This window comes from Scyliorhinus canicula, chromosome 29 (genome assembly GCF_902713615.1).
Source record: "Scyliorhinus canicula chromosome 29, sScyCan1.1, whole genome shotgun sequence".
Taxonomy (NCBI): Eukaryota; Metazoa; Chordata; class Chondrichthyes; order Carcharhiniformes; family Scyliorhinidae; genus Scyliorhinus; species Scyliorhinus canicula.
Genome location: NC_052174.1, coordinates 8323379 through 8334144, shown reverse-complemented (window position 1 = coordinate 8334144; position 10766 = coordinate 8323379). Strand labels below are relative to the sequence as shown.

The window sequence follows — 10766 nt, the reverse complement described above, 5'->3', positions numbered from 1 at the left end:
TTCATGAGATCATGGCTGATCTTTTGTGGACTCAGCTCCACTTTCCCGGCCCGAACACCATAACCCTTAATCCCTTTATTCTTCAAAAAACTATCTATCTTTACCTTAAAAACATGTAATGAAGGAGCCTCAACTGCTTCACTGGGCAAGGAATTCCATAGATTCACAACCCTTTGGGTGAAGAAGTTCCTCCTAAACTCAGTCCTAAATCTACTTCCCCTTATTTTGAGGCTATGCCCCCTAGTTCTGCTGTCACCCACCAGTGGAAACAACCTGCCCGCATCTATCCTATCTATTCCCTTCATAATTTTAAATGTTTCTATAAGATCCCCCCTCATCCTTCTATATTCCAACGAGTACAGTCCCAGTCTACTCAACCTCTCCTCATAATCCAACCCCTTCAGATCTGGGATTAACCTAGTGAATCTCCTCTGCACACCCTCCAGCGCCAGTACGTCCTTTCTCAAGTAAGGAGACCAAAACTGAACACACTACTCCAGGTGTGGCCGCACCAACACCTTATACAATTGCAACATAACCTCCCTAGTCTTAAACTCCATCCCTCTAGCAATGAAGGACAAAATTCCATTTGCCTTCTTAATCACCTGTTGCACTTGTAAACCAACCTTCTGTGACTCATGCACTAGCACAACCAGGTCTCTCTGCACAGCGGCATGCTTTAATATTTTATCGTTTAAATAATAATCCCTTTTGCTGTTATTCCTACCAAAATCATCTTTTTTTTTAAAATAAATTGAAATGAAATGAAAATGGCTTATTGTCACGAGTAGGCTTCAAATGAAGTTACCTGTGAAAAGCCCCCAGTCGCCACATTCCGGCGTCTGTTCGGGGAGGCTGGTACGGGAATCGAACCGTGCTGCTGGCCAGCTTGGTCTGCTTTAAAGCCAGCGATTTAGCCCTGTGCTAAACCAGCCCAATTAGAGTACCCAATTATTCTTTTCCAATGAAGGGGCAATTTAGCCTGGCCAATCCCTGCACATCTTTGGGTTGTGGGGGCGAAACCCACGCAGACACGGGGAGAACGTGCAAACTCCACACGGACAGTGACCCAGAGCCGGGATCGAACCTGGGACCTCAGCGCCGTGAGGCAGCTGTGCTTGTGTCTCTATGGGAGTGTGTGTGTGTGTCTATGTGTTTTTTTTAATGTATTTTATTACAATCATGTATCAAAGGAGGTCACAGCAAATAAACAGCCCGGGAAACATACTTCCCAACAATCAACGATACAGTCTGTACAGATTTTTCCCCTTTTACACCCCCCCCCCCCTCTCACCATCACCCACCTCCCGCCCCCTGTGATGAACAGCCCCTCGAACACGGTCACAAACATCCCCCACCTTTTCTCAAACTCCCCTGCTCAGCCCCTTAACTCACACTTTATCTTCTCTAACCGCAGGAAGTTTTACAGGCCACCCAACCATGCTGCTACCCCCGGTGGCGATGCCGACCGCCACTCCAGCAAAATTTGCCGCCGCACAATCAGAGAGGCGAAGGCCGGGACATCGACCTTCCTCCTCTCCATGAGCTCCGGCTTCTCTGAAACCCCAAATATCGCCACCAAAGGGTCCGGGTCCACCTCCTCCTCCACTATCCTGACTCAGACCCCGAACACTCCCGCCCAGAATCTTCCCAATTTTTCACAACCCCAAAACATGTTTGCGTGATTCGCTGGCCCCCGCCCACACCTCTCACACTCATCTGCTACCCCCTGAAAGAACCCACTCACTCTCGCCCGAGTCATATGCACCCTGTGCACCACCTTAAACTGTATCGGGCTCATCCTTGCACAAAAGGAGGCCCCGTTTACCCTACGCAGTGCCTCACTCCGTACTCCCCAATTGATCTCCCCTCCCAACTCCGCTCCCCGTTTCTCCTTGATCTTCACCACCTGCTCACCTCCCGCATGTGTCTATGTGTGTGTGTAGGTGTGTCTGCACGGGTATGTGGGGGGGGGGGGGTACCTGTGCCTGTGTGCGTGTGTGTGGGGGGGGGTACCTGTGCCTGTGTGTGTGTGTGGGGGGGGGGGGTACCTGTGCCTGTGTGTGTGTGTGGGGGGGGGGGGGGGGGGTACCTGTGCCTATGTGTGTGTGTGTGGGGGGGGGGGGTACCTGTGCCTGTGTGTGTGTGTGTGTGGGGGGGGGGGGGTACCTGTGCCTGTGTGTGTGTGTGGGGGGGGGTACCTGTGCCTGTGTGTGTGTGTGTGTGGGGGGGGGGGGGGGGGGTACCTGTGTGTGTGTGTGTGGGGGGGGGGGGTACCTGTGCCTGTGTGTGTGTGTGTGTGGGGGGGGGGGTACCTGTGCCGGTGTGTGTGTGGGGCGGGGGGGGGGGGTACCTGTGCCTGTGTGTGTGTGTGTGTGTGTGTGGGGGGGTACCTGTGTGTGTGGGGGTGGGGGGGGGGGGTACCTGTGCCTGTGTGCGTGTGTGTGGGGGGGGGTACCTGTGCCTGTGTGTGTGTGTGGGGGGGGGGGGGGGGTACCTGTGCCTGTGTGTGTATGTGGTGGGGGGAGGGTACCTGTGTGTGAGTGGGGGGGGGGGGTACCTGTGCCTGTGTGTGTGTGTGTGTGGGGGGGGTACCTATGTGTGTGTGTTGGCGGGGGGGGGGTACCTGTGCCTGTGTGTGGGGGTGGGGGTGGGGGGGGTACCTGTGCCTGTGTGTGGGGGGGGGGGGGTACCTGTGCCTGTGTGTGTGTGTGTGTGTGGGTGGGGGGGGGGGGGGGGTACCTATGTGTGTGTGGGGGGGGGGGGGGTACCTGTTCCTGTGTGTGGGGGGGGGGGTACCTGTGCCTGTGTGTGGTGGGGGGGTACCTGTGCCTGTGTGTACACATACAATGTTTCTACAGTTGCCTGCAGATGGCCGGTTCTCAGACTTGGCTGTGATGCACCTTCCAGTCAAATAGCTGGACCCCGGTTGACCTGTCGGAGCTCGGTAAATGTCCGCTTGCCCGATGCGTCAGAGGGCAGGAGTGTAACACCACGAGAGCCAGAGATCCGGAATCGGAGTTGACAAAATAAAGAAATGACAAGTCAGGTTAGTCTCTGGAGGCGACCGGATTCCCTGCTAATTGTCAGGTTCCTTATTCCAGGGCCCACGATATCTACGCTGAGGACTTCATGGTGAGAGATCTGAAGTATCTGGCAAAGGATTTGAAATATAAAGACATCCGAAACCTGCTGAAGAACACAGAGTTGAAACAATTTCCCCTGGTTGACTCAACAGGTACTCCCTGTGCATTCCTGTCTGTAAAAACAGGGCATTCTCAGTCGAATAGCCATAGCCAGACACACACACATCAAACAGATCCTGTCCCAGTGGGCAGGGTCCATCGTGGCAAAGGCAGAGACTGAATATTGTGGATTCAATGACAGTCGGAACATTTCGAAGATTGGGGTGGGTAGATTTTGGTGAGGTGAGGTTTTGAAACCAAGGTGAGCACATGGAGCTACGATACAGATCAATCCTAACCTATTACAGCGGAGAACAGGGTTTAAAGGAGCCTGATACAGTTTAAGGTGGTGCACATTATAGGAAGGATGTGGAAGCTTTGGAAAGGGTTCGGAGGAGATTTACTAGGATGTTGCCTGGTATGGAGGGAAGGTCTTACGAGGAAAGGCTCAGGGACTTGAGGTTGTTTTCGTTAGAGAGGAGAAGGCTGAGAGGTGACTTAATAGAGACATATAAGATAGTCAGAGGGTTAGATAGGGTGGACAGTGAGAGTCTCTTTCCTCGGATGGTGATGACCAACACGAGGGGACATAGCTTTAAATTGAGGGGTGGTAGATATAGGACAGATGTCAGAGGCAGTTTCTTTACTCAGAGAGTAGTAGGGGTGTGGAACGCCCTGCCTGCAACAGTAGTAGACTCGCCAACTTTAAGGGCATTTAAGTGGTCGCTGGATAGACATATGGATGAAAATGGAATAGTGTAGGTCAGATAGGCTTCAGATGGTTTCACAGGTCGGCGCAACATCGAGGGCCGAAGGGCCCGTACTGCGCTGTAGTGTTCTATGTTCTAAACAGCTTCCTCCTACCCCAAGCTGCCCAAGTTCTTTCTTTACCTTGGAGAAAGAGTGTTGATTAACGGACCCAAAGTCACTTAAGGATATATCGTCTCTCGGGGGAATTAAGGGATGTGGGGAATGGGGTGGGAGAGTGGGGAATGAGGTGGGGGGGGGGGGAATGGGGTGGGGAATGGGGTGGGGGGTGGGGAATAGGGTGGGGAATGGGGTGGGGAGTGTGGCCTCACTAACGCCTTATACAATGGCTGGTTTAGCACAGTGGGCTAAATCGCTGGCTTGTAATGCAGAACACAGCCAGCAGCGCGGGTTCAATTCCCGTACCAGCCTCCCCGAACAGGCGCCGGAATGTGGCGACTAGGGGCTTTTCACAGTAACTTCATTGAAGCCTACTTGTGACAATAAGGGATTATTATTATTATTATTATTAATTGCAACATAACCTCCCTAGTCTTAAACTCCATCCCTCTAGCAATGAAGGACAAAACTCCATTTGCCTTCTCAATCACCTGTTGCATGCGCAAACCAACATTTTGCGACTCATGCACTAGCACACCCAGGTCCCTCTGCACAGCAGCATGTTTTAATATTGTTGACGTGTAAGATCGGCCACTGAATAGCAGAGGAGGCTAGACGGGCCGAGTTGTCTGCTCCTGTTGCCCCCGTTTCTTGTGTGGGACAACCTGGGTGCAGGAACGAACATTGGAAGTGTGAATAGTGCTTGCTGTGAAATCTATCAAAGAAGGTAGTTGAGCAAAGACCTTACCCAATAGGCATGATCACTTGGAGGTAGAGGTAATGAACAGAGACCGAAGGTCTGACCCAAGCCTATTTGAAGACGGGGTGTAGGAATTTTACTTGCCGGGCAGTATTGGGTGTCGTAATCGCATGTTCGTTCGATACAGAGTGGACACACTAATCATGTCACATTGGAGAGCCATATATCCTTCCTTAACGATACAGCACACTACGACTCCTCAGGAGTATTTAGTCTTCCTGAAGCTAGTCAGGTTGTTAGGCGTAGGAAGGTTGAGGAGATCTTTAAGGTAATGTAAGGTTTTAATCGAGTGGATTCAGTGAGAATGCCTCTTCATGTGGGGAAGAGCATAACTTGAGGTGTCGATACAAGATGGTCCAATTGGGAATTCAGAAGGAACTTCTTTACTGAGGGAGTGGGGAGAATGTGGGACTCGCTCCCGCAGGGGAGTGGGGAGAATGTGGGACTCACTCCCACAGGGAGTGGGGAGAATGTGGGACTCGCTCCCACGGGGTGTGGGGAGAATGTGGGACTCGCTCCCACAGGGGAGTGGGGAGAATGTGGGACTCGATTCCACAGGGAGTGGGGAGAATGTGGGACTCGCTCCCACAGGGAGTGGGGAGAATGTGGGACTCGCTCCCACGGGGGAGTGGGGAGAATGCGGTACTCGCTCCCATAGGCAGTGGGGAGAATGTGGGACTCGCTCCCATGGGGAGTGGGGAGAATGTGGGACTCGCTCCCGCAGGGAGTGGGGAGAATGTGGGACTCACTCCCATAGGGAGTGGGGGAGAATGTGGGGCTCGCTCCCGCGGGGAGTGGGGAGAATGTGGGACTCGCTCCCGCGGGGAGTGGGGAGAATGTGGGACTCGCTCCCGCAGGGAGTGGGGGAGAATGTGCGACTCGCTCCGATAGGGAGTGGGGAGAATGTGGGACTCCCTCCCACGGGGAGTGGGGAGAATGTGGGACTCGCTCCCACAGGGAGTGGGGGAGAATGTGGGACTCGCTCCCACAGGGAGTGGGGAGAATGTGGGACTCGCTCCAACGGGGAGTGGGGAGAATGTGGGACTCGCTCCCATAGGGTGTGGGGAGAATGTGGGACTCGCTCCCACAGGGAGGGGGGAGAATGTGGGACTCGCTCCCATAGGGAGTGGGGAGAATGTGGGACTCACTCCCACAGGGAGTGGGGAGAATGTGGGACTCGCTCCCGCAGGGAGTGGGGGAGAATGTGGGACTCGCTCCCACAGGGAGTGGGGGAGAATGTGGGGCTCGCTCCCACAGGGAGTGGGGAGAATGTGGGGCTCGCTCCCATGGGGAGTGGGGAGAATGTGGGGCTCGCTCCCACGGGGAGTGGGGAGAATGTGGGACTCGCTCCCACAGGGGAGTGGGGAGAATGTGGGGCTCGCTCCCACAGGGAGTGGGGGAGAATGTGGGGCTCGCTCCCACGGGGAGTGGAGAGAATGTGCAACTCGCTCCCATTGGGAGTGGTTGAGATGAATGGTATCGATACATTTAAGGGAAGCTGGATAAACACAAATGCAGCGAGACCTGGACAATATCCCGGATTGGGCAGACATGTGACAAGTAACATTCACGCCACACAAGTGCCAGGCAATGACCATCTTCAATGAGAGAGGATCTAACCATCGCCCCTTGACATTCGATGGCATTACCATCGCTGAATCCCCCACTATCAACATCCTGGGGGTTACCATTGATCAGAAACTGAACTGGACCCAGCCACATTAATACTGTGGCTACCAGGGCAGGTCAGAGGCTGGGAATCCTGCGGAGAGTAACTCACCTCCTGACCCCCCCCCAAAGCCTGTCCACCATCTACAAGGCACAAGTCAGGAGTGTGATGGAATAGTCTCCACTTGCCTGGATGAATGCAGCTCCAACAACACTCAAGAAGCTCAACACCATCCAGGACAAAGCAGCCCCGCTTGATTGGCTCCCCTTCCACAAACATTCACTCCCTCCCCCACCGACGCACAGTGGCAGCCGTGTGTACCGTCTACAAGATGCACCGCAGCAACTCACCAAGGCTCCTTAGGCAGCACCTTCCAAACCCACGGCCTCTACCATCTAGAAGGACAAGAGCAGCAGATACCTGGGAACCCCACCCACCTGGAGGTTCCCCTCCCAGTCACTCCCCGCCCCGACTGGGAAATATATCGGCCGTTCCTTCACTGTCGCTGGGGCCAAAATCCTGGAACTCCCTCCCTAACAGCACAGTGGGTGTACCTACACCTTAGGGACTGCAGCGGTTGAAGAAGGCGGCTCCCCCACCACCTTCTCAAGGGGCAATTAGGGATGGGCAATAAATGCTGGGCGTGGCCAGCGACGTCCACATCTCTTGTGTGAGTAAAAAAAAAAGTGGAGCAGGGAATAGAGGGTGGCGAGGGTTGATTTGGGCGAGGAATGATGGGAGGAGCTGCGGGTGGAGGACAGACACCCATATGGGCCATGAATGGGCCATATTGGCTATTTAATTGATGGTAGGCAGCCCTACATTGCAAGGGAACTGTTCAGCAGCCTCACACTATCAATTAGCCTATTTCCCGGCGAGGGCAAGGTGTTGACGAGCGGAACAGTACCCCCAGCAGAGGATCGACGTCTTTGAGATTGGAGAATTTGACAAGGGTGAGAATGTAACCCGAGCTAAGCCTGTATAACAAACAAAATCGAACCACCCGGGGGTGTGGACGGAACTACAATGAACAGACGGTTGTGTCGGCCGTCAAGTGAGAACTTCCGTTATGCTTTTCAGAGTCCAAGGTCCTGCTGGGATCCATCAAGCGCAAAAATCTGGCCAAGCTCCTCGCCGAGCAGCTTAGCCGAGAGAGACGGCTAAGGTACATCCTGGAGCAGTCGAGGCAGCCGGCGGAGACGTTGTCAGATGAGGAGGTGAGTAGCGGAGGCGGGACAGGGCGGTAGGGTGGCGCAGTGGGTTAGCCCTGCTGCCTCAGGGCGCCGGGGTCCCAGGTTCGAATCCCGGCCCTGGGTCGCTGCCCGCGTGGAGTTTGCACGTTCTCCCCGTGTCTGCGTGCGTTTCGCCCCCCACAACCCAAACTTGAGGCAGCACGGTAGCATTGCGGATAGCACAATCGCTTCACCGCTCCAGGGTCCCAGGTTCGATTCCCGGCTGGGTCACTGTCTGTGCGGAGTCTGCACGTCCTCCCCGTGTGTGCGTGGGTTTCCTCCGGGTGCTCCGGTTTCCTCCCACAGCCCAAAGATGTGCGGGTTAGGGTGGATTAGCCATGATAAAATTGCCCTTAGTGTCCAAAATTGCCCTTAGTGTTGGGTGGGGGTTACTGGGTTATGGGGATAGGGTGGAGGTGTTGACCTTGGGTAGGGTGCTCTTTCCAAGAGCCGGTGCAGACTCGATGGGCTGAATGGCCTCCTTCTGCACTGTAAATTCTATGTGCAGGGTAGGTGGATTGGCCGCGCTAAATTGCCCCTTAATTGGGAAAAGAAAAGAATTGGATATTCTAAATTTATTTTTTAAAATAACACTGCCCGCCCCCACACCCACCAAAATATGGAGTTATTGAGGAACGCACAACAAAGTTGGAACATTGCCGTTATCTGGTACGGAGTGAGGACAATCGCAACTCCAGCAACAGCTCCCATCATTCAGCCAATCCTCCCTAGAGCCTTGGAGGAGACGGGCAACGATGCGACGCTCCCAGCTGGAAGGACAAGGGCAGCAGACACGTGGGGAACCCCACCACCTGGACGTTCCCCTCCCAGTCACTCACCGCCCTGACTGGCAAATATATCGGCCGTTCCTTCACTGGCTGTGTGTCTGTGTGTGTGTGCGTGTGTGTGTATTGGGGGGAAGGGGAACTTAAAGACTTAAAGAAGGTGAAAAGCCAAATTTATTTCATCGCTCGAAAGCAAGTAAAGAATACCAAGATGGTTTCCTCCCACAGTCCAAAGATGTGCGGGTTAGGTGGATTGGCCATGCTAAATTGCCCGTAGTGTTCTAAAAAGTAAGGTTGGGGGGGGGGGGGGGGTTGTTGGGTTACGGGTATAGGGTGGATACGTGGGTTTGAGTAGGGTGATCATTGCTCGGCACAACATCGAGGGCCGAAGGGCCTGTTCTGTGCTGTACTGTTCTATGTTCTATGTGCCTGTAGGTTTCAGAAGTGCATGTGTGTCATTCCTAAACGTTGCATTAATTCAGGGCAGCACGGTGGCCTAGTGGTTAGCACAACCGCCTCACGGCGCTGAGGTCCCAGGTTCGATCCCGGCTCTGGGTCACTGTCCGTGTGGAGTTTGCACATTCTCCCCGTGCCTGCGTGGGTTTCGCCCCCACAACCCAAAAACATGCAAGCTAGGTGGATTGGCCACGCTAAATTGCCCCTTAATTGGAAAAATGATTGGGTAATCTAAATTTATAAAAAAAAAAAGAAAAAAAAAAAACGTTGCATTAATTCAGATTAATTCTAATGTTTTGTTTCATTCAGAATCACCCGTGCTCCGACATCATTGTCTCTGACGGTGAGTAACATGGATCCGTGTTTGCGTGTGCATGCAGATCTGGGAATCCATTCTGTGTGCACTTGCGTCCACAGACTTGTGCGCACAAGTAATTTTGTATCTGTATGGTGGTTTAGCACGGGGCTAAATCGCCAGCTTTGAAAGCAGACCGAGGCTGGCCAGCAGCGCGGGTTCGATTCCCGTACCAGCCTCCCCGAACAGGCGCCGGAATGTGGCGACTAGGGGCTTTTCACAGTAACTTCATTTGAAGCCTACTCGTGACAATGAGCGATTTTCATTTCATTTTTGATTTTGGGTTCTGTGTGTGCTTTGGTGTTTCTGTGTACAGATCTGTCTGCATTCGTGTGTGTGATTCCTCACCTTAAGCAAACAAACTGAATCAATAAACTGCGATAAATTTGAGATCCTTTAAAGGGACACCGCATCAACGCAAACGGAATCTCAAAGGAAAACTAGAGCATCCAAACAAAATGTGATGGGAGGGGGGTCAATAAAGGACGGCGCCCACCTGGCACAGAAAGCCCCGATCGCACTGGCTTACACCACCTCCTCCTGTTACAGGGACACGGGCAGCACAGTAGCATTGTGGATAGCGCAATTGCTTCACAGCTCCAGGGTCCCAGGTTCGATTCCGGCTTGGGTCACTGTCTGTGCGGGAGTCTGCACATCCTCCCCGTGTGTGCATGGGTTTCCTCCGGGTGCTCCGGTTTCCTCCTGCAGTCCAAAGATGTGCAGGTGAGGGTGGATTGGCCGTGCTAAATTGCCCCTCAGTGTCCAAAATTGCCCTTAGTGTTCGGTGGGGTTACTGGGTTATGGGGATAGGGTGGGGGTGTTGACCTTGGGTCGGGTGCTCTTTCCAAGAGCCGGTGCAGTCTTGATGGGCCGAATGACCTCCTTAACATAGAACATAGAACATAGAACAGTACAGCACAGAACAGGCCCTTCGGCCCTCGATGTTGTGCCGAGCCATGATCACCCTACTCAAACCCACGTATCCACCCTATACCCGTAACCCAACAACCCCCCCCCCCCTTAACCTTACTATTTAGGACACTACGGGCAATTTAGCATGGCCAATCCACCTAACCCGCACATCTTTGGACTGTGGGAGGAAACCGGAGCACCCGGAGGAAACCCACGCACACACGGGGAGGATGTGCAGACTCCGCACAGACAGTGACCCAAGCCGGGAATCGAACCAGGGTCCCTGGAGCTGTGAAGCATTTATGCTAACCACCATGCTACCGTGCTCCCCTACCAGTGCTCCTTCTGCACTGTAAATTCTATGATAAAAATCCTATGATCATCGCCGCAGAAGATACATGCGTATCTTGATGGGGGTACGGCCGCCTATGTGTTACTGGACTCGTAATCCAAAAGCCTGGACGAATAGTTGAGGGCCTCGAATTCAAATCCCACCAAGTCAATGGGGGAGTTTGAACTCCGTTTGTTAAACAAGTTTGAAACTT

At 53.5% G+C, this 10766-nt stretch overlaps 1 protein-coding gene across 1 annotated transcript in view; it reads left to right on the top strand.

Moving 5' to 3' along the window:
- LOC119958296 (chloride channel protein 1-like) overlaps positions 1 to 10766 on the top strand; it is an 84991-nt gene that overhangs the window by 48847 nt on the left and 25378 nt on the right. Inside the window, exons 11-13 of the mRNA XM_038786730.1 lie at positions 3091 to 3238; positions 7562 to 7698; positions 9264 to 9297. Coding sequence (XP_038642658.1) covers positions 3091 to 3238; positions 7562 to 7698; positions 9264 to 9297 — 319 coding nt within the window. The remainder of the gene's footprint in view (positions 1 to 3090; positions 3239 to 7561; positions 7699 to 9263; positions 9298 to 10766) is intronic.